The 22646-nt window shown below is 57.4% G+C and overlaps 1 protein-coding gene and 1 pseudogene across 2 annotated transcripts; one reads left to right on the plus strand and one right to left on the minus strand.

Annotated features, from left to right (window-relative positions):
* The window catches only part of LOC100454937 (chondroitin sulfate proteoglycan 4-like), a 30719-nt pseudogene extending 13174 nt beyond the window's left edge, over positions 1-17545 (plus strand).
* On the minus strand, positions 11805-20784 carry LOC103892577 (putative golgin subfamily A member 8D). 2 transcript variants are annotated; one of them, XM_063716291.1, is made up of 9 exons: positions 20556-20784; positions 20019-20079; positions 18908-19003; positions 18601-18675; positions 18105-18193; positions 17665-17853; positions 17316-17406; positions 17067-17222; positions 11805-12582 (listed from the first exon to the last, which is right to left on the minus strand). In XM_063716291.1, the coding sequence occupies exons 1-9, from the start codon at positions 20748-20750 to the stop codon at positions 12191-12193; spliced, it is 1344 nt and encodes a 447-aa protein (XP_063572361.1). In that variant the 5' UTR covers positions 20751-20784; the 3' UTR covers positions 11805-12190. The 2 variants fall into 2 exon arrangements, with proteins under 2 accessions (XP_063572361.1, XP_054387769.1); XM_054531794.2 differs by lacking the exon at positions 18908-19003 and having other exon boundaries at positions 20340-20750.
* Positions 20785-22646: the final 1862 nt, after the last annotated feature.

The raw sequence follows: 22646 nt of genomic DNA on the forward strand, positions 1-22646 counted from the left end.
GAGTGACGTCCCCCTGGGATTGGGGCGAGATTCCTTGTCTAGCTTTGAGTGAACCCCAGCTGGCTGTGTGACCTTGTATAAGTCACTTTTTTCTTGGGGTCTCAAGTTCTCCACTGTGGGATGGGCAGCAGCAGCTCAGAAATGGTAAATCCTTCATGAACTGGCTCTGCCCACTGGCTCCCTCCAACCATGTTTCCCACCACAAGCCCTCACTGGCCCTTTGTGCTCTGACTACACTGAACTGCTTTCAGTTCCTAGCCATCTTATGGTCACTTGCTGCCAGGCCTTTGGTCATCACACTTCTTCTGCCAGGTGTGTGCCCTACCCATTCCCTGCACCTGCCTAACTCTAGCCTCTCCTTGAAGTTTCAGTGTGGGCATCCCCTCCTCCTGGGCGAGGCCCCATCCTGGGCCCCCATGACCCCTGCACATCCTGGTGGCACTGCACCAGTTTCTCTGCAGCACCACTGTCTGTCCACGACAGTAACAGCACAAGTACTGCCTCAGCTTCATTTTTCCATTTCATCCTTCAGGACACCACAAGCTTTATTATCAAGGAGTCTTGTGGCTCCTACTTGAGTCTTCCCCCATACCATGAAGAGTTTAAGAACCCAGGGTCTTAGTCCAAATTTGGGGCAGGCTGGGTGCAGTGGCTCATGCCTATAATCTCACCACTTTGGGAGACCAAGGTGGGAAGATCACTTGAGTCTAGGAGTTCAAGACTGGCCTGAGCCACACAATGAGACCCCATCTCTATTTTAGAAAGAAAAAAAAAAACAAATTAACAAATTTGGGGCAGCCATCTCCTTCCACACCCCAGTAGGAAGAGGACTAGGGCTTGGTCAGTCTGCTGCTGTCATTGCTGCTCACTGCCACAAGGTGTCATTGTTGAACACCTATATGGTGCAGTCTGGCGCTGATGGCTGTTGAGCTCTGCAGGTACAGTGATGCCACACCCCTACAGAGATGCACCATACCAGGACTCCAAGATCGTGGTTCTTAGTGTTCTGGTCCTGCAGTTCCCATACTCTGCCATCACCTATTCTAGCATCTGGGAGCACCATACCAGAGCCATTTCTGGTGTCAATGTCATGGTGACAGAACTATGTCCTTCATCTCTCCTTGAGATCTTCCTCCACCACAGGTCAGGCAGCTTTTTTTTTTTCAGAACACAGAGCATCTGCCTGGGCTCCCTATCCCTGAACAGTTAGCCTGGCTTCCTTCAGTGACCTCGAGAAACTTTGCCACACTTAGGAGGACTAATCAAGGGATTCTCAGTTACCCATTATTCCAGGGGTGAAATCTAGATTCCAAGACAATATTTCTGGTGCTTCTCACTCAAGGAAAGAGGAGGAGAATTTAAAAATACAGGTTGGGTTTCTAGAAGAGCATCTTGCTATATGTCAGTTCCTTGTGGGCAAGGACCACATCTGATTCACATCAGTGTCCCCAGAGCCCATCCAGGCCTGGCTCAGAGTTTCCTTTGGTGAGTGTTTGGAGGATGAATAAAGAGATGGCAGGAAGGCAAGAGGAGTGGCACCAGAGGCCCTTGTCCTAGGTTTTCTGCTCTGGGGCCCCAACTGTGGGGAACCCACTGTGCTTTTATAAGGGAAATGATGGATTCAAAGTGCTGCCCCCCATCTCCCATTCCCCGTCTCTCCTCAGGTCAGGCTTGTCTTGGGCCAGGAGGAGCTGAGGCTGCAGACCCCAGCAGAAATTCTACTGAGTGACTCTGTCCCCCACACTACAGTTCTGACTGTCTCAGAGGACTGGCCCACATTGTCAGTTGATGGGTTTCTGAATGCCTCCTCTGTAGTCCTGGGAGGCCCCCTAGAGGTCCCCTATGGGCTCTTTGTTGGGAGCACTGGGAGACTTGGCCTGCCCTACCTGAGGGGAACCAGCCATCCCCTGGGGGGTTGCCTCCATGCAGCCACTCTCAATGGCCACAGACTCCTCTGGCCTCTGACCCCCGATAAGCATGAGGGCTGTGCTGAAGAGTTTTCTGCCAATGACGATGTGGCCCTGGGCTTCTCTGGGCCCCACTCTCTGGCTGCGTTCCCTGCCTGGGGCACTCAGGATGAAGGAACCCTGGAGTTTACACTCACCACACAGAGCTGGCAGGCACCCTTGGCCTTCCAGGCAGCGGGCTGGCGTGGGGACTTCATCCATGTGGACATATTTGAGGGCCACGTGGTCCATGGTCGAGAAGGGCCAGGGTAATGTACTGCTCCTCAACAGTGTGCCTGTGGCTGACGCGCAGCCCCACAAGGTCAGCATCCACATCAACGCTCACCAGCTAGAAATCTCCATGGACCAGTACCCCACACGTACTTTGAACCGAGGAGTCCTCAGCTACCTGGAGCCACGTGACAGTCTCCTTGGGGAGCTGGTTGCAGAGGCCTCTCGTCACCTCTGGGAACACTGCTCAGGTCTGACACCAGGGGCCGCCAATGCCTCCCTGCTGGGCTGGCTGCATGGAAGACCTCAGTGTCAATGGCCAGAGGTGGGGGCTGTGGGAAGCCTTGCTGACACACAACATGGTGGCTGGCTGCAGACTGGAGGAGGTGGAGGAGTATGAGGACAATGCCTATGGCCATTATGAAGCCTTCTCCACCCTGGCCCCCGAGGCTTGGCTGTCCGTGGAGCTAGCTGAGCCATGCGTGCCTGAGCCAGGGCTACCTCCTGTCTTTGCCAATTTCACCCAGCTGCTGACTATCAGCCCAGTGGTGGTGACCGAAGGTGGCACGGCCTGGCTTGAGTGGTGGCATGTGCAGCCCGTGCTGGCCCTGATGGAGGCTGAACTGCGTAAATCCCAGGTGCTGTTCAGTGTGACCTGAGGGGCACACTATGGCAAGCTCGAGCTGGATGTCCTGGGTGCCCAGACATGAAAAATGTTCACCCTCCTGGACGTGGTGAACTGCAAGGCCCGCTTCATCCACGATGGCCCTGAGGACACCTCTGACCAGCTGCTGCTGGAGGTGTCAGTGACAGCTTGGGTGCCCATGCCCTCATGCCTGCGGAGGGGCCAAACTGACCTCCTGCCCATCCAGGTCAACCCTGTCAATGACTCACCCCGCATCATCTTCCCACATGGCAGCCTTATGGTGATCCTGGAACACACACAGAAGACTCTGGGGCCTGAGGTTTTCCAGGCCTATGACCCGGACTCTGCCTGTGAGGGCCTCACCTTCCAGCTCCTTGCACCCCCTCTGGCCTCCCCTTGGAGCACTGAGACCAGCCTGGGGAGCCGGTGACCGAGTTCTCCTGTTGGGAGTTGGAGGATGGCAGCCTAGTCTATGTCCACTGCGGTGGCCCCGCACAGGACTTGACGTTCCGGGTCAGCAATGGACTGCAGGCCAGCCCCCCGGCCATGCTGAAGGTGGTGGCCGTCCAGCCGGCCATACAGATCCACCGCAGCACAGGGCTGCATCTGGCCCAGGGCTCTGCCATGCTCATCTTGCCTACCAACTTGTCGGTGGAGACCAGCGCCGTGGGGCAGGATGTGAGCGTGCTGTTCCGTGTCACCGGAGGCCTGCAGTTCGGGGAGCTGCAGAAGTAGGGGGCTGGTGGTGTGGGGGGTGCTGAGTGGTGGGCCACACAGGCGTTCCACCAGCAGGATGTGGAGCAGGGCCGCGTGAGGTACCTGAGCACTGACCCACAGCACTATGCCGAGGACACTGTGGAGAACCTGGATCTGCGGGTGCAGGTGAGCTGGGAAATCCTGAGCAATCTGTCCTTCCTAGTGACCATCCAGAGAGCCACCGTGTGGATGCTGCGGGTGGAGCCACTGCACACTCAGAACACCCAGCAGGAGGCCCTCACCACAGCCCACCTGGAGGCCACCCTGGAGGAGGCAGGCCCAAGCCCCCCAACCTTCCACTGTGAGGTGGTTCAGGCTCCCTGGAAAGGCAACCTTCAACTACAGGGCACGAAGCTGTCAGATGGTCAGGGCTTCACCCAGGATGACATACAGGCTGGAGAGGTGACCTATGGGGCCATGGCACATGCCTCAGTGGCAGTGGAGGACACCTTCTGTTTCCATGTCACAGCTCCACCATATTTTTCCCCACTGTGTACCTTCTCCATCCATATTGGCGGTGACCCAGACATGCCTGTCCTCACCAATGTTCTCGTGGTGCCTGAGGGTGGTGGGTGTGTCCTCTCTGCTGACCAGCTCTTCGTCAAGAGTCTCAACAGTGCCAGGTACCTCTATGAGGTCATGGAGCAGCCCCGCCATGGGAGGTTGACTTGGCGTGGGACACAGGACAAGACCATTATGGTGACATCCTTCACCAATGGAGACCTGTTGTGTGGCCAACTGGTCTAGCAGCATGATGACTCCGAGATCACAGAAGATGATATCCCATTTGCTGCTGCTGCCAGGACCAGAGCAGTGGTGATGTGGCCTGGGAGGAGGTACGGGGTGTCTTCTGACTGGCCATCCAGCCTGTGAATGACCACGCTCCTATGTAGACCATCAGCTGCATCTTCCATGTGGCCTGGGGTAGGTGGCGGCTGCTGACTACAGACAACGTGGCCTTCAGCAATGCTGATTCGGGCTTTGCTGAGGCCCAGCTGGTGCTGACCCACAAGGACCTTCTCTCTGGCAGTATCATGGCCACGGATGAGCCCATGCAGCCCATCTACCGCTTCATCCAGGAGGGGCCTCAGGAAGAGGCGAGTCCTGTTCACACACTCGGGCTGACCACGGCTGGATCCTGCTGCAGGTGTCCGACAGGCAGCACCAGGCCATCACGGTGCTGGAGGTGCAGGCCTTGGAGCCTTACCTCTGTGTGGCCAATGGCTCCGGCCTCATGGTCCCTCAAGGAGGCCAGGGTACCATCAACACAGCCGAGCTCCACCTGGGCACCAACCTCGACATCCGCAGTGGGGATGAGGTCCACTACCACGTCACAGACAGCCCTCGCTGGGGACAGTTGCTCCAGGCCACTCAACCAGCCACAGCCTTCCCCCAGCAGGACCTGCTGGTTGGGGCCATTCTCTATGGCCACAATGGCAGCCTCAGCTCCCGCAACACCCTGGCCTTCTCAATGGATGTGGGGCCAGTGCACACAGATGCCACCCTACAAGTGACCATTGCCCTAGAGGGCCCACTAGCCCCACTGAAGCTGGCCTGGCACAAGAAGATCTACATCTTCCAGGGAGAGGCAGCTGAGATCAGAAGGGACCAGCTGGAGGTGAGGAGCTGGGGGTGGTGAGTGGGGGTGTGGACCAGGTAGAGGGCCTTCCTCCCAGCCTCCCTGCCGGGAACACGTGACTTGGGCTGTGCCTTTGGTGGTCCCAGGTTGCATGTGTGCACGTGCCTCAGATGTGCTCCCATATATGTTGTGTTCCCAAGAGTTTCTGGGGAGCTTGCTGTACACTCATCCTCCTGAGAGTTGTGTGTGCCTCTAGAGCTGGTGTCCACTTGTGTCCATGGCATGGCTGAGCATGCAGATTCCTGGACCCCACCCAGCCCTACAGAATCTCTGAAGTGGAGCCTGAGAATCTGCATTGCAGTCAGTTCGCTGGGAGGGCATCACGGGTCCTGAACTTTTGGGATTGCTGGCCGTGGAGACAGGCCGCTGCCCCTCAGACCCCTGTGTACCCCGCTCTCTTCTCAGAGCCCAGACCAGGACTAGGAGGGTCTGTCAAGGGCTTCTGCTCACCCAGGAACCCCACAGAGCAGCCCCGGACCTTCCAGAAATCTCACTGACATGTCCTGTGACCTCAGGCCAGTCCTTGCCCGCTCTCAGCCTTACTCTCCCACACTGCTCATTTCGGAGACCCTTCTGGTCCGCATGTCTGGAGCTTGGGGCCCACGGTGAGCCAGCAGATCTGGCATCAGGAAGGCCTCACGGGAGAAGGCAGTGTTTGGGCTCTGAAGAGCACAGGCCATCGGGAGCAGAGAATGGGGAGTGGTATTCCAGGCAGAAGGAACATTCCGGGCAAAGGCACAGAACACGAATGTGAGTTTGGGGGCAGTTTAGCCTCTTGTGGATGGCCCATCAGGTGAGGGGAGCCTATGTGGCCTTTGGGGCGTGAGCTCTGTAGGGCCTGTGCTGGGAGTGCCTGTGCCTCTAGGAGGGGTGGGGCGGGGCACCCTCTGATGGTCCTGGGTGATAATAGCAGGGGTTGGGGAGGATGCTGTCAGCAAACCAGCCACAGGCCTGAACAGATCCTAAGCAGGGGGCCTGTGTGTGCGTGTGCACATGTGCATGTGTACATGTGTGAGTGCATCAGCATCTGATGAACTCATATGTCTGTGTCACTGAGTCTGGGGACATGTGATTATGCACCTCCCTGAGGGAGTGCATCTCAAGCTGTGTGACCGATGCCCTGTAACCACGTGTGGGGTGGGTATTAACATGTGACCAGCAGCCGGGGCAACCCAGTGAAACCCCATGTCTACACAAAAAATTTAAAAATTAGCCAGGCATGGTGGCACATGCCTGTGGTCCCAGCTACTTGGGAGGCTGAGCCGTTGAGCCTAGGAGGTTGAGGCTGCAGGGAGCTGTGATCACACCACAGCACTCCAGCCTGGGTGAGAGAGTGAGACCCTGTCTCAAAAACACAAAAAATGTGACCAGCTGCATGTCTGGCTGCTGTGTGTGTGAACCCACATGTGTGTTTGTGTCACTAAATGAGCAGTGGTATCTGGGGAAATAAGTGGAGCAAGATCAAGGCTGTTCTGCCTGCTTAGGGCCACAGTAGGCCCCTCTGAGACTCCACTGTATTCCCTTGTGAGTCCTCATGACCTCTGTTAACCAGGTAGCCCAGGAGGCAGTGCCGCCAGCAGACATCATTTTCTCAGTGAAGAGCCCACCGAGTGCCGGCTACCTGGTGATGGTGTCGCGTGGCATCTTGGCAGATGAGCCACCCAGCCTGGACCCCGTGCAGAGCTTCTCCCAAGAGGCGGTGGACACAGGCAGGATCCTGTACCTGCACTCCCGCCCTGAGGCCTGGAGCCATGCCTTCTCACTGGATGTGGCCTCGGCCTGGGTGCTCCCCTCGAGGACATCGCATGGAACTGGAGGTGCTGCCTGCTGTCATCCCCACTGGGGGCACAAAACTTCAGCAGTAGAGGGGGCATGGTGGCAGCTGCACCCTGGCCCCTCCACTGCTCCGTGTTGCCAGGTCCTACTTCCCCACTCTCCCGGGTGCTGGCCTGCAGGTGCTGGAGCCACCCCGGCATGGGGCCCTGCAGAAGGAGGATGGGCCTCAAGCCAGGATCCTCAGCACCTTCTGCTGGAGAGAGGTATGGCTATGAGAGAGGCCCAGGGGCTGCAGCCCAGCTCTGGGGGCAGAGTGGAGGGAGCCCTGGGGACTCCCAGTTCACGGGTTATACACAGAGAGGAGACAGGGAGTCACATTTCAGAAGGACCTATGCTTTAAATGCTGTGTCAGGCTGGGCGCTGTGGCTCACGCTTGTAATTCCAGGACTTTGGGAGGCCAAGGTGGGCGGATCACGAGGTCAGGAGATCAAGACCATCCTGGCTAACATGGTGAAACCCTGTTTCTACTAAAAATACAAAAAATTAGCCAGGTGTGGTGGCCCGCACCTGTAGTCACAGCTACTCAGGAGGCTGAGGCAGGAGAATCGCTTGAACCTGGGAGGCAGAGGTTGCAGTGAGCCGAGATCAAACCACTGCACTCCAGCCTGGGCAACAGAGCGAGAGACTCTGTCTCAAAATAAAATAAAATAAATATCCCCTTTCTTCCTCTCAACTCCTCTGGGAGCCAGAACTTATGGTCCCCATTTTCCACGAATGGAAGCTGAGGCCCTAAAAGGGTCAGTCTCTTCCTGCACCCAAAGGCAGAACATGAAGGGTGCTGCTGGGGCCTGACTGCCAGCCCTGGGCCTGCCCCTAGGTGGAAGAGCAGCTGATCCAGTACGTGCACGATGGGAGCGAGACACTGACAGTTTTGTCCTGATGGCTAGTGCCTCTGAGATGGACCGCCAGAGCTATCCTGTGGCTTTCACTGTCAGCATCCTGCCTGTCACTGGCCAACCTCCCCCCGACCTCATACAAAGTCAGGCCTGCAGGTGAGCATATTCCTAGGACCACCCCCCCCATGGCTGCTTTGAGAAAGAGGCCAGTGTCCCCTACTTCCCCGCACAGATCTCCCCCTCTGCAAAATGAGGACACTACTGTGTGCCTCACGCAGTTGTTGGAAGGAGAGATGTGAGATGGTGCTGAAATAGAACACAGGTGGGAGGTTTTGTTACTGGACATTTGCAAGTGCGGTAGGCAGATTTCTGAGCAGCCACGGGTGGCTCTGCTGTCCCTTCTCCTGTGGCTTAGGACCGGAACACCTTCCAGAATCACTTACAAGCCCTTAAGGGCAGGCGTCAGGGTGGGAACGTTAAGCTTCCCACCTTCACTCCAGCAAGTGAAGGCCTCGGCTTGGCTCCCCAAACTCCTGCCCCTTGTCCACAGCAGAGCAGGGCCCCCATTTTGCAGAGGTGGAAGTTGAGGCCCGGACATGGGATGAAACTTCTCCATGATTGCAAAAGTAGTTCTGGTGGAACAGAAAGGGTGTGGCTTTACTAAGGCCACATGGCAGGGCTTTGAACACCAGCTTCTGGGGTGCGTCCTCCCCAGTCAGCAGGAGCCACTGAAGGTTCCACAAGAGGGCTGACTTGGGCTGTCTCTGACATGGGGCACCGGGGGGCTTTGGTGGTCTAGGATGTGCCTGTAGGGGGTGACCTCATAGTGCAGAGGCTACAGAAGAGTGGACACAGCACCCTGGAACCACAGGCTGGGATGGCTGTGTGGCAGTGTGGCCACCAGGTGGTGCCATCTACCCGTGTTTGCTCCAGGAGCCCAGTGATGGGGTCCTGCCTCCCACAGTATGGCCCCTTTTGCCAAGGCTCAACCTGAGAGCTCCCTGCGGCCGGGGGAGGAAGCCCAGGAATGCCAGTAGGGCTGCTTTCTGGGCATGTGAGTCCCACTGCAGCACTGCCCACAAGTAATTGACCCAGCAAAACTGGTACCAGGACCTCAGGAACAGGTGCCTGCTCTGCTTGCTAGTGGGAGGCCTGAAAAGGGGTCCCCTTTGCCAAACACGAGGAGGGCCCATAACTGCTCTGGAAGCAGCTGGTCCCATCCCAGCACTGCTTGTGTGCTGCAGGACAGTGCCAACCATCAGGCCCCAGCTCTCTGCACCTCCCACCCCTCCCTCAGCTGGAAGGAGTGCTCGTTTCTAAAATCGCTGTTCCCACCTGTGCCCGGCCCTGGCCAGGCACACATGGAGGGTCTGAAAGGAGACTGCTGCCCCACCAGTGAGACAGATTAAGGAGCGCTGTTGGTCAGCGTTGGGGGTTTCTGGGGGTGAGAACTTGGTGAGGGTAAAAGCTAGGGCCTTCCTGGTTTGGGTACACAAGCTGGTCTTGAGGGACACACAGGACTAGGGCAGATGAAGAGCAGGGATGCTGGGCCTGAAGGGTGGCCTTCCCTGGGGTGACATGGAAGGTGAATGCGGGGAGGGCCATTTGTGCAGGGGAGCCAGAGCAGCGCCAGCCTTGATGCCACCTGAGGGCCTGAGCCTCAGTGGGGTTGGAGCCCTGGTGGCAGCCCAGGGCCGGGGAGGAAGGGGTGGGTAAGTGTGACAGGGCAGAACCTTCACAGGCCTGTGTCCCCAGATGTGGGAGGGGGCCACTGTGCCCATCCCTACAGAGGCTCCGAGGAGCATGGATGGTTACTCTGGGTCCAAGGACCTGGTGTACACCATTGAGCAGCCCAGCAATGGGTGGGTAGGGCTGTGGGCGGTGCCAGGCACTGAGGTGCACAGCTTCACGCGGGCCCAGCTGGATGGTGGGCTCGTGCTGTTCTCAGAAGTGGGTGCTGAGGGCCTAGCCCCAGGTTTCTGCTGCCCGCAGGGGCACCCTGAGGTGGGGAGCCAGCGCAGGCCAGCTGGACCCAATACCCCTGTCCCCAGGAGCCCTGGATGGAGGCATCCACTTTGGCCTCTCTAACGGTGAACATACTTCCTCTAGACACTTAGCTTCTGAGTGACGGCCCAGAAGCAAGTGCTTCACTCGCTGGAGGGAAGCCGGACACTGACTGTCCAGGTAGGTGTGCTGATTGTGGGCGTTCCTGGGTGCGGGGGGCTGGGGCAGAGCTGAGGGTGGCATGCCAGGGTCACACTGCCTCTGCAGCCACAAGCCTGGGCCTGGATCACAAAGGCTGATGGCCCCTTTTGCCTCTGGCAGAGTCCGTCCAGCCACTCAGCAGCCAGAGCCTCAGAGCCAGCAGGCACTGACCCCCAGCTCCTGCTCTACCATGTGGTATGGGGCCCCCAGCTAGGCTGGCTCTTCCACGCCCAGCATGACAGCACAGGGGAGGACCTGGTGAACTTCACTCAGGGAGAGGTAAGGGCCCCACTCAGATGCGCCCAGCCTCAGGTGGCCACTGTGCCATGGACATCATGTGGACATGGGCACCAGCTCCAGCATCGCTGGCAGCAGACACTCCCGGGCCTGCCATGGTCCAGGCCCTGGTGTCCTGCCCTCCAGGAGTCATCAGGCTGGCAGGGCAAGTTCATGTTCCCAGAAGGAGGGAGAAGGATGCAGGAAGTCGGGGATACAGGGCCCTAGAGCAGGGCTGGGGTCTTGGGGTGTGGCTTCCCGAAGGAAGCTACAGCTGGACCCGAGGGTCTGGAAAGGGAGCACCATGTAGGGGCACTAGTGGCACCCCAGTAGCTGGTGAGGGGCAGTGCTTGGTGGGGGATGGAGTCGGAGGTGAAGCAGCTGCTGGGGCCTGGGGCTCAGACTAGGTGCCAGCCAGAGGCAGAGTGGATCCTAGGAGCAGATGAGCTGATGAAAGGCAGCTGAGTCAGCCAAAAGGGGGAAGCCAACTGTTCATCTGTCCTGGTGGCTTCAGAGAAGAACTAGAGCTCTCAGCCATGGGTAGCGGCAGACTGTCTGTGGTAATTGTGCCATGGGGGCCAGCCCAGTCATCGTTTAAATGAACACTTCTCCCCAAAGGCAGAATGGGAGTTGTTCCATAGCAGGGCAGACTCTTTTGTGGGCTGTCCTGGGCAGGCAGCACACCTGATGCTCCCACCAGGAGGCTGCATGAGCATCTGGACCCAGCACATGATCACAGCGAGTTCTGGGTAGGGAGCGGTCTTGTGGGGCGCAGAGCTGACTCTGTCACTCAGGAGCCACAGCACGCAGTATTGCCCCAAGTACCTCCAGAGGGGACCCCTGTCAGCCCTTGAAAATGGCAGAGCCCACCCCTAGCCCCCCTTTCAAGCTCCCTTGCTTGGGCAAGGACCTCCTGAGCCTGGCACTCTCACTCCTGAGAGGTGCAGATGGTATTCAGCAAGTGCAAAGCCGAGGTTTCTTGGGCCTCTCACATCAGCACCTCCCAGGCCTGGGTTCTATATTTCCCTGGAGCTCCACTCCTGCTATGGCGCCCTCCCCACAATGAGATATTCATCAGGCTGGTGTCTACAGCTGCTGCGTACCCTCAGTTGTTGGGAGCCTTTGTCAAGAATGCCCAGGAATGAGGAGGGCACGGGACCAGACCATCAGCAACCCTCTTGCACTCTATAGTTCCATGTTACTCAGAGCTTCCCCGTGCCCCAGCAAGATGAAGGACTAGATTGAATGGGCACCAGGGGGCCAGGCTGGCAGTGCCACCCAGAAACGCGGGGAAGAGGCTACATGGGCTACCTGGCCCACTCAGCAAGGAGGGCAGGACTGGGTATTGTCTTGACAGCAGCCCTGTCCCACAACACTGAACTGGGCAGGGAAGGGGTCAGGTGTCCTCATTTTTCAGATAAGGAAACTGAAGCTCCTGGAGGGCAGTTAACTGTATTCGGAGCACATGGCCAGTAAGAGGCAAAACTTCTGCTGGCAAGTCCAGGATTTCTTTCACCAGAGGACGCTGCTTGCTCCCCAGAGCTCAGGACCCTGTGTTTTGTCTCACTCCCACCCACAGAGCTCCTGTATCCAGGCATCAGCTCCAACTCCCACTCCTGGAGGCCGAGGCAGGAGGATCACTTGAGCTCAGGAGTTCGAGACCAGCCTGGGCAACACAGTGTGAGACCTTGTCTCCACACAAAAATTTTAAAAATAGCTGGGCTTGGTGGTGGCACGTGCCTGTAGTCCTAGCTACTGGAGAGGCTGATGTTGGAGGATCACTTTGAGCCCAGGAGGTTGAGGCTGCAGTGAGCAGTGATCACTGTACTCCAGCCTGGTGACAGAGCGAGACCCTGTCACTGCCCACCGTCCCGCCAAAAAAAAACTGAGTAGACAGGTGTCCTCTTGGCATGATAGGTCCTAAGTCCCCTCCAAGATCTGTAACATTGGACAGGTGTCTTTTCCTCTGGACCTCGGTGTCCCCATCTGAGTGAGAAAAGGCGGTGGGGAGGTGCATCTTCCAGTTGAAGCGGTATAGAAGCCCGTGTGAAAAGCCATACTCCAAGGGGCTCCAAGTCCAGTGCACAGTCCCAGCAGCACCCAGCAAGGCAGCCAGGGCGGCACAGGCATCAGGTCCCAACCTTCTTCCCTGTTTGCCCACTCTCAGACCAGGGAGTTCATCATCTCGGAGCCGCTGGCCACTCTGTACTCCTGTGGGGACGAGAACACACTGATGGAGTTGGCAGAGCAGGCACAGCAGCGCGACGAGATGCTGTGCATGCACCATGCGCTGAAGGAGGCACTCAACATCATCGGCGACATCAACAGGACCACCGTCACCGTGCCCATACCCCTGCCCGTGGACGACTCCTGGGTGCAGGGGCATAGCGTCCTGGACGAACGCAGGTACCAGGGGCGACCCCAAAATCCCCCCACCTGGGCCGCCCAGAAGAGTGCTCTGAGGGCAAGGGGCACACCCCCTCACCGGGGTGGGTCCCACGTGGAGTGAAGTGGGGGGAGCTTGCCAAGGAGCACTGGCTGCGGGGCGGGGTGGAGCTAGAATGTTCTTGCCGCTGGGGGCGGGACTTAAGCTCAGGCGACTGCCTTGGGGTGCGGCAGGGAGGAGCTTCCGTGCCTGGGTGGGGCCGGCCCTGGGCTGGGGCAGGGCATCAGGGGGATGGAGCCTCCCTGAGGCCCTGCCATGTCCCTAGCCCGGCCTGGGTGGCAGGGCTCAGCTCCTGGGCTTCCTCCTGCTGGGTCCCCCCTTGGGGAAGCGTGCCCCGTATCCTCCAGGCCAGAGGCTTCCCCTGATCCCTTTGGGCCCTACCTCCCAGGTGCTCTTGTGCTTCAGCCAGGGCCCCCAGGTGAGTAGGGGTTGAATGCAGCTGAAGAGGCCGCTGGACGCGCGTGGCTGGGAAGGAAATGGAACTAGATTCCAGAGCATCAGACCTGGCTGCCAGAACTGGCTGTCTCCATCCAAGGCACTGGGACCATGGGTGCCGGAGCCACGTGTGGCCTAGGGCTGGCAGAGCCTGCCCCCCAGGGAGCACTGAGTCCTGGAGGTGGTAGTTTTTGAGGAGGGGGCTGTGGGGCTCGTCCTACCTGCCCCCTTCTGTCCAGCACTTGCATGGCACTTCCCTCTATTTTCACTCTTAGGGGCTGCCCACACGTTGCATTTCTCTTCCTTCCTTCTCGCTGTCCTCCATCCTCCATTCTGTCCAACTCCTAGCTCAGCCCCGGGGGAGCCTACCTCAGGTCTGAGGGTCTGAACCCTGAGATGCTCTGGGGGTGTGGATTTCCTTCAGCTACTCTGATGTCCCCACTTCCAAGTCCTGACTCCTTTGAGCCATCCCAGGGGGTGTGCGGCCACTGGACCACAGGAGCAGAGGCCAGGCTGTGACTGTGTGACCAGCAAGGTGTGTGATGTGTGCGTGAGCGAGCACACGAGTGTGAGAGTGTAAGAACGGCACCCAGGCCTGAGCTAGGAGAGAAGCAGCTGGGGAAGGAGGCTGGGGGCCACAGGCAAGCTGATTTTTTCTCCACACCCCGACCCCGTCTAAACTAATGGGGTAGTGGTAGCTGCAAGGGCAGGGATGGGAGTGGCTGAAGCCTACTTCACTCCCAAAGATTTCTAAGGAAAATGGTTCTACTGCATCCTTTGGCTTGGCCTTGTTGAACCGTGACCCTCTTTCAGGAACATTCACTCTGATTTCCAGTGTGCCCCATCTCCACTGGCCACGTTCTCTAAGGAAGAACAATCGCATCTGTTTTTGTTTCCAAATGGCTGGAGAGAGGGGCTGTGGGTCTAGCGCCCATATACAAAGATGAAGCAGGGATTGGGGCTTGCCCTATGACGTGTTGATAACCAGGTTAGATGGGTAAAGGCAAGCAGCATAGTATTGGGCAAGATCACTGGACTAGGAGTCCAGAGATGCTGCTTCACCCTGGGGCTTTAGGCAAGTCCCTTTCCCTCCCAGAGCCTCAGCATCCCTTCTATCAAATGATGACGTTCTGCCTTTCTCCTAGGATGGCTGTGGGGATCAAGGGACACAGTGGCCATAGGGATGCTATGTTAACCGCAGATGCGGCCATAGGAGCACTTTGCTAACTGCCAACGAGAATTCAGACTCTTTAGGCTATTTGGCACCCAGGTCTATGGTGAGGTGTGACATATGGGATGTAAAGTTTGATGCCTGCTCCGACTCCAGTCTTGCTAACACACACGAAACCTTTGGCAAATCATGACCCTGCCTTGGGGAAAAGGGCAGTCTGGGAGAGCTTCTTCAAGGCAGCCTGGCTTCAATGCAGTCCGGGGCATGACTGAGATAGGCTTACGTGGCCGGGAATTGGAGGGTAACTGGGTAAAGAGCTGCAGTGTGGGCAGAGGTGTAGTGTGGGTCACATCGAGGACAGCCACTGGCCAAAGCAGGGAACAGAGACAGAATGAGGAAGAGCTCTGTGGGGAAGATGGGACACGGGGTGGAGAACCTTCAAAGTCCAAAGAGCATGACTTGTTGGGATTCAATGCTGTAGGCAGTAGGGAGCCACGGAAGGCTCTTAGGTGGAGAAATGAGGGCTGGACATTAGTGAGCAAGCCCTGTCTCCATGAGCAGCATGGGTGGTCCTCTGAGCACGCCAGGCACGAGTGTGCAGGGAGCTGGTGCAAAAGCCTGTGTGTGTGGGTGAGCATCTGTGTTGTGACTCTGCCCACGCATGTGCTTCAGTGTGCCGAGTGGCTGCACGCCCCAGATCCATGTGGCACGTGCTGGCCAGTGAGGGTGCTGGGCACCGGGAGGTGGTGGGGAAGGCGGCATGTGTGTGTTGTTTGTGGGCATGTGTGTTAGCGTGTGCATGCGGGCCGTGGGGCCTCACAGCATGTGTGTGCATACTCCAGCGTGTGCATGTGTGTGTCCCCTACCCCCAGGCCTGCCCCACCCATCCATGTGACCTGCCATGTGATTTGAAGCTGTCTTTCAGAATCACTATCAGTGGCCCCTGAGGAGCGTCAGCCATGATAGGTACATGCCTGGCTGCCTGCTGCATGAATGGTCTGCCCGCCCCACTGCCCCAGCTCCACACAGGGGGCATACCTGGGGACTCAGAGCCAGGCTCCCTGCCCCTCCCTTCTGGAGCTGCAGACTTGCTCTTTCCTCTTTCTGTTCTTGTGCTGCTGGCTGTCTCGCTTCACTCCTTGTGAGCCGCAGGACTCAGTGCCACTGCTCCAGGTCTCCATGGCTGAGCCTGGGGGCTCTTAGAACAGGCTCCATGCCCAAGCTGGCAGATGTGGAGCCGTCAGAGAGGGCACAGAGTTCATGGTTTATGGTGTAGGGGCTGGGAGCTTGGAGGGAGTTGTGTGTGGGGCTGGACTCTGAGGCAGCCAGAGGCCTGGGAACATCATCCTGGGCACGCTGTGCCTGTTGTGCAGTCTGAGTCATGCTGCGAGGGCAGGGTATCCAGCTCCCAGCCTGGGAGTGCTGAGAGCCAAATCCACTGCAGATTAGGGGTGACAGTCAGGGTCCCACGTCCTCTGTCAGCCATCCAGCGGTGATCTAGGATAAAAGCCTGACAGTCCCATACACGCTGTCATCGCACAACACACTTCACAGGCCAGGCAGGGACACACAGCCCCCTTCCCTCCCTCCCAGGTACCATCATCATACCATCAGTCATAGTGTGTGACTGAAGGCTGGGTCCCTGGCCCCTGCTGAAGCACTACTGCTGGCAAGCAGGCTCACACACCTTGGCCTGTTGTTCCTAGGGGTCACCTGTGCTATTCAGCCAAGGGGACCACAGTGCCTGCTGGCCCAGCTGAGCTCCGCCTAGCGAGCCCACCTGCCTTTCCTGCCACGGAGTCTCCCTCTTTTGCTTTTCCCAGCAGGAAAGGCCCAGCCTCACCTATGTAACCTGCAGCCCCCCGCCAACCAGCTGAGGCTCCCCTCTTAGACTTAGAGGTCGGTGGCAAGTGGCATCCGGCTACCTGCCCTCCCTGCCTTCCCCAGGGTCCCTTCAGTGGACCCTGAGCTGACTGCCCAGAGGGGCCTCTGGTGCTCACTCCAGCCAGCCATCCCTTATAGCTCCACCATTTTGGTTCAGGCAGTGTTCCTTCTGTCAGGCTTGGTGGCTGTTGGGTGGGGCTCCCCAAGCAAGAGGTGGCCCTGGGCCAGTGGGTTGGAAGACGGGGTGACCAGAGAAGAGGGAAGCCCGAGGGGGTCGAGCATTGGTCCAAACTATGGGTGGATTGCCTGGTGCCATGAGAGAGGCCAGCGTGTGTGGGGTGGGGAGGGCTGCTGCAGCCCCCAAGCACTCCAGCTTCTCCCTCCATCTTCCTCCCCTTTCTCTTCCAGCCCCTTTACCAGGAACCTTGCCACGCCCACACCTAAGCCTTCCCTCCCCGGCTCTTAGATGATGGTGATGTTTATCTCCCTGTTCTTGGCAGCCCAAAAAGAATGGCATGTGGGGGTTGCTGCCCAAGCCTGGGTGCTCCTGGGGAGTCCTGCGTTACAGGAAACACCTGCTGGATCTGCTGCGCAGTGGGGTTGTCATGGGGAGAACCCTCCCTGTCCTCTCCTGGTGCAGCCTCCACGCTGTCAGTGAGGCTCACCTCACAAAGATCTTTAGGGGGGCGGTGGGAATCTGAGCACAGTGCAAGCCTCCCCTGCCCCTGCCTGCCCACCCCGGCTGAGGGCTCTACTCACCACCCTGCTTGTCCGCACACCCAAGCTCCTGGGCTACTGGGGCTCCTAGAGCAGGCTCATCAGCAGGGTTCTGGCCAATGGTCAGAATTTGCCATGCCCCTCGTTGTGGTCGCCCACAAGCTGCAACACCTGCCCCTGCAGCTCCAGCAGGTTCACCTGGAGGAAGGGGTGTTAGCTGCCATGCCGGTGCTGGCGCTCACGTTCACCCCCACCCCCACCCCACCCCCACAGAGATGTTGTACACCCTACCTTCATCTCTTCCTGGTCCTGGGCCAGCCTGATGATGTCCTCCTCTCCCAGTGCTGCAACTCTGGCACTGCCCCCTGGCTGATGTACTTTCCTGCAGGAGGACACGGCTCAGATGCTGGGTCCCCTCGGATGGCCCTGCAGCTCCCCCAGCCGTGCCCTGGCCTCTCGCTCACTATGGTGTCTGTCTGTCCCAAGAGGTGGATGAATGGAAGCTCTGGTTTCTCTACCTACTCTTTCAGGTCTACCTTGTCCTTCTATAAAGTCACTGTGGAGCCAAAATAATGGGGTCACATGTCAGGAGTCATTGTCCTGCCCCCACCCTTGTTGGCCCATATGAGGACCTACTCACCTGCAGCTTCTCCATGGCCCCCTGCAGGGCCCGGTGGGTCTCCCCACACACAGATTCACCCCCAGTCTCTGGGGCTGGGGCCGCTGCCTCTGGCTTTTTCTGGGACGAGGCCACTGGGTGAGCCAGGCGCTGGCAGCACACCCTTTGCTCCTCCAGGGCACTGGCTCCAGCAGAGTTGAAAAATGCCACCTGAAGGCAAGAAGTGAGTATTGTAAAGGCATATACAGAACAACCGGGGCAGGGAGGTGGAGCACAGCCCCTTCCTTTGGGGCCTCACAGAGTGCACCTGTTGGTCACAGGTGAAATGGTATCTGACCACTGGCTCCCGGAAGGAGTGAGAGTCCACAGAAGTCAGAAGGCGGGAAACCAAGAACATAAGGGGGTTTCGGAGGGACCACAGAGGAAGGTGGCAAAGTAGGGGCAGGGAAAGTCAGGCTCACCATGGCCTCCTGGCTCTCCAGGTCCCCTGGGATGTTCGGCATGGGCCGAGGCACCTCCTGCTCACTGTCCAGATGTTCTCCTCCATCTCCTGTGGGGGGTGGCCAGAGGGGTCCTCAGACAACCCAACAAGGGAGGTACAGTGGGCCCACCTCTGCCCCCACACTCACTGTGTGACCTTGAGCCAGCCCCTCCCCAGAGGGGAATGAGCTGTTCTTTGAGTTTTAAGAACCAAGATCTTGCTGTATTGCCCAGGCACACTCCCACTACCGATTGGTGCAGGAATTCTCACCTGCTCCAGTTCTTCCATCCTTAGGCAACCTGATGGCCCCCTGTTCCCAGGAGGTTACCATACTGATACGAAACTTAGTGCAGACACCTGGTTGGCATAATGGCCAGCTGTCTTAAAGGTCTCTTCCAACTCCTCAATCCTACGATGCTAACAGTCCCCCTTTCCTCGTGGGGCTCTGTGCTCTTTCTCTGAGTGGTCTCCTGTACCTTCCCCAGGGAGAGCCACAAGGCTCAACTGGGCTTTAGCTGCTGTTTCTCCTGGCTGGTAGCTTCCAGGTGCTCCTAAGGGGCCAGGAAAGAAGGTGAGAAGGTATGGAGGTTGCAAGGTTGTCCCTCTTGGGGCCCTGTCCTCAGCAACTCCCTCCCCTGAGTCTCCTGCAACTTTTGGCAGGCCATCTTAGCCACCGCTTTGCCCCGAGCTTCCTTCTGCTGCAGCTGGTCCAAGCCAGGTCTGCAGCAGTAACTGCCTGTGCAGCGCCTCCTTCTCAGAGGCCAGCTGCTGATAAGCAGCCACCTGCTACTAAGCGACCATGTACTGCTGCAGGTGATACAGGAACTGGTCTTGCTGCTGCTGCAGACTCTGAGCCTCTTGGCTCTTCAGCTCCACCTGCTGGAAGACCCTGGGCATGAGGGCATGTGGTGGCTGGCTTCCAGATTCCTGGCCCATTAATAGGGTAGCTAGGGCATTGTGGGGCTCTGTGGCCTGCCCAGGCCCCTGGCCCCTTGCTCCAGGCCTAAGAGACTCTGCCTCCCTTGCCTAGAAGTCCATGCCTCCTTCCCCAGCCTCAAATCTCACGTCCTTTTTCCCAGCATTTAAACTGTAGGCCACAGACTGGTGGAAAAGCAGAGGGAGCCAACCACCATCTGCTAAGTGTGCTACATGCCTAATGTTTCCATATATTGTCTCATTTAATCCTCAGCACCTCTGCAAGGAAAAGGCTAATTTACTTTTGCAGTTAAACAGAGACTTAGAGATGCAAAGTAGTTGAATTATGACCAGTGGAACCGAGGCTGGAATCCAGTTTCAATCTAATGAGTCTTTTGTTTTTCTGTTTTGAGACAGTGTCACTGTGTCCCAGGCTGGAGTGCAGTGGTGCGATCCAGCTCACTGCAACCTTGACCTCCCGGGCTCAATTGATTCTCGTGTCTCATCCTCCTGAGTAGCTGGGATTACAGTCATGCACCACCAGGCCTGGCTAATTATTATTTTTTCTTAATTTTAGTAGAGATGAGGTTTCGCCATATTGGCCACGCTGGTCTCAAACTCCTGACCTCAAGTGATTGTCCCGCCTCAGCCTCCCAAAGTGCTGGGATTACAGGCGTGAGCCACCACACCCGACACAAGGAGCCTCTTATACCACTGTCTCTTCCTCTGTGATTGGGGGGCTCCATGCCTCTAGCTGGGATGATGATGTCCGGACCTCAGAGGAGCCCAGGGCTACCCACCTCTAAAAGTCAGAGGGCAGGAAGCAAGAAACAGTCATAGGACTGCCCTGGAGGGTGCTGGGGTCACCTGCCCCCGGGCTGCAGCTGCCTCTGGCCTGGCACCTCCCCTCCCCAGGGGTGGGTGCCTGCCTCCCAGCCCTTCTTGGATGGGTCAGAGGTTACCATCTCTTTCAGCTCACCCAGCTTCTTCAGCTCCTTTACTTGCTGCTCCAACTGCAGTGTGCTCTTGTTCTCGTTGTTCTGGACAGAGAGAAGCAATCAGTGGCCACCCACTAAAACTGGAGACCCCAGAACTTGGGGTCTGCCTCCCATGGCACCAGGAAGGGTGGAGGCAGATTAGAAAAATCATCCCCTCTCTCCCACAGCCATGAGAGCAGGGCTCTGGCTCACAGGTGCCTTTAGAAGTACCATTTCATATGAAGGCTACAATGCCCCATTTTACAGGTGGGGAAACAAAGGCCTTGAGAGCTAGGGAAGGGGGCATCCTCCCCAGGTGGGGCAATGCACCAGCTCCTCAAAGCCGCTGTGTGGCTCCGCCCACTGCTTGTGGAGGGCTTCCCACCCCAGCTCCAGCATCCTCTCCAGCTCCCGCAGAGTCTCCTGCTGCCACAGCCTCTCCGGTTCCAGCAGTTCCTCCACTGGTCCAGCAGCCTCTCCCTCTCCAGCAGCCTCTCCTCCTCCTCCTGCCACCTCTCCTGTTCCAACAGCTTCTCTACCTGCTCCAGCAGTGTCTCCTGCCCTGGCAGCTTCTCCTGCTCACGTGGCGTCTCCTCCTGTTCATGTAGCCTCTCCTCCTGTCTTCTGTTCAGGAGACTCAACATCTGATTATTTTCCACCTCAGCCTGGAGCTCTCTTTCCACACTCTCCAGCTCCTTCCTTAGGTGGTTGGTCTCATCTTGTAGCTGCTCCATCTCAGAGGGCCCTGCTGGGGTCTCCGGGGCAAGGGTTCAGCTGAGAAAGGAAGCAGACAGTAAGGGCCTCTGGATTCTTAAAAAAAAAAAAAAAAAATCCTTCCTTTAGTGCACAGCTCCTCCTCTCAGGCTTCCCAAACTTGGCCTCACTGCTAATGATTCCTGGCACCCAGATGGTAACCAATCTTCCAAGTCACTTTCACATAGAGAGCACTGTGGGTGGCTGACAATGGGCACTCCTCCCTCTTTACTGATGGGGACACTGAGGCTCATGGAGATGACAAGACTTGCCATCTCCTGGCACAGACCTCTTTCCCTCTGCCTCACCCACCTCCCTGGGGCATTCTAAGTCACCCCCACAGCCCTCTGATGCCAGTCCTGCTCCCAGGTCACGTCAGCCCCATCTTACCCATCTGGTTTTTGAGTTTGAACAAGCTCCTCCCAAGCTTCTGTACCCAATGTATCTCATGCTTCTCCTCCTTCAATGTGCCAACCTGCCCAAAGCACAGCAGGGAAAGGGCCCTAGAGAGAGGGGCTGGTGAACCTCTAGAGACAGAGTTTGAGAAAGGCCCACCCCCCTTCTGCCAGCTTGTGATTTAGAAAGGTGCATTCATTCAACAAACATTTACTGAGCACGTACAGTTCTTCATAGCAGAGATATAAGACAGCAAAGGACAGACAGGAGCCCTTGGCCCTGAGGTTTCCATTCTAGGGGCCTTTAAATCTCATACTGTCAGAGCTAACAGAGACTTTGATACTCTCTACCTCCTCCAGAAACATGACCCTAAGGAGGAGAGATGGCTTGTCCAGGCTCAAAAAGCAAATTAGGGACTGAGGCACGGCAGAAATACAGGCCCCTGACAACCAGTCAGGCTAGTGCTTCCCTGAGAGGCGACAACCCCAGGGCATGTGTGGCAAGGATAAGAGCAGGGGTGTCTGGAGAAGAGAGAGTCAGCAAAGAGGGCAGTGCAGAAGAGCCATGCTGCATGTTCTGTGGTCTGGGGTCCCTCCAGGTGAGACCTGGGTGCCCCAGCTCCCCATTTGCCCTTGGCATCAGGGGCCCCTAGCCCTTCTTCAGGGCCCCGAGGGGAAACTGGAGTCCAGGATTGACAGGCTGGAATCAAGGGACCCCACTGGACTCTTACCAGTGAACTGATGTTTTCACTGAGTTGACTGATTATTGCGGAGCTTGAATCCAGGGCCACTGCTAGTTCTTAGTACTGGCTCTGAGGTGCATGCAGAAAGGAGGAGTTGGAGGAAGATTGTGGGGAGGGGTAGAGAGAACAATCATTAGGGCTGGTGGGGGGGTGTGGGCTGTCTCAGCTGGCAGAGGGGCAACAAGCTCCTGCTGTGGGAGGAGGTTGGAGGGCTGGCCTGCAGGGTCACTGCACCTCGGCCCAGGGCCTCTTACCTCCAGATCCTTCAGGGTAGCAGATGATGCAGGGCCCTCCCCGTAGATACCTGTTGCTCACTCCAAGAGATGAGAGTGCACATGGAGATGTTCTGTCCCCCCTCACTGTCTAAGCCCTCTGACTTCCTTTCTTCCCCATCAACTGGCAAAAGCTTCTTTTCTGCCTATCTTGGACCCTTTGTCCCATAACTCCTTTGTGCCAGCTTCTCTCATGGTTCTTATCTCACCACCATCCCACCTGGGGCCCTTTCAGTGACTCTAAAGGGACAGCCTGATGGCAAGTGGCTCTTCTCATTGGTCTGGCTTCCCCTTGAGACTGGGGATGAGGAAAATCAAACAGCAATGACCATTTCCTTGGTGTCCTGGGTGTTTGCAGCAGGCCATGTACTAAGGATTCACATAAAGGCAACAATAACGAATCTCATTTAAACTTCACAAATGGAAGTAAAAAAAATACCACCTCTATTATACAGATGTGAAAAGAG

Source organism: Pongo abelii, chromosome 16 (assembly GCF_028885655.2).
Source record: "Pongo abelii isolate AG06213 chromosome 16, NHGRI_mPonAbe1-v2.0_pri, whole genome shotgun sequence".
Classification (NCBI taxonomy): Eukaryota; Metazoa; Chordata; class Mammalia; order Primates; family Hominidae; genus Pongo; species Pongo abelii.

Bases quoted from the DNA above. Each gene is read 5' to 3' on its own strand.
- LOC103892577 (XM_054531794.2), bottom strand. From the start codon at position 20,750: ATGGAGCAGCTACAAGATGAGACCAACCACCTAAGGAAGGAGCTGGAG. The intron at 18,676-20,018 runs GTGAGCTGAAAG...CTGGCCCCTTAG, and splicing joins AAAGGAGCTGAAGAAGCTGG to GAGCACCTGGAAGCTACCAG. The intron at 18,194-18,600 runs GTACAGGAGACC...CACCCCCCACAG, and splicing joins TGTGGCTCTCCCTGGGGAAG to GAGATGGAGGAGAACATCTG.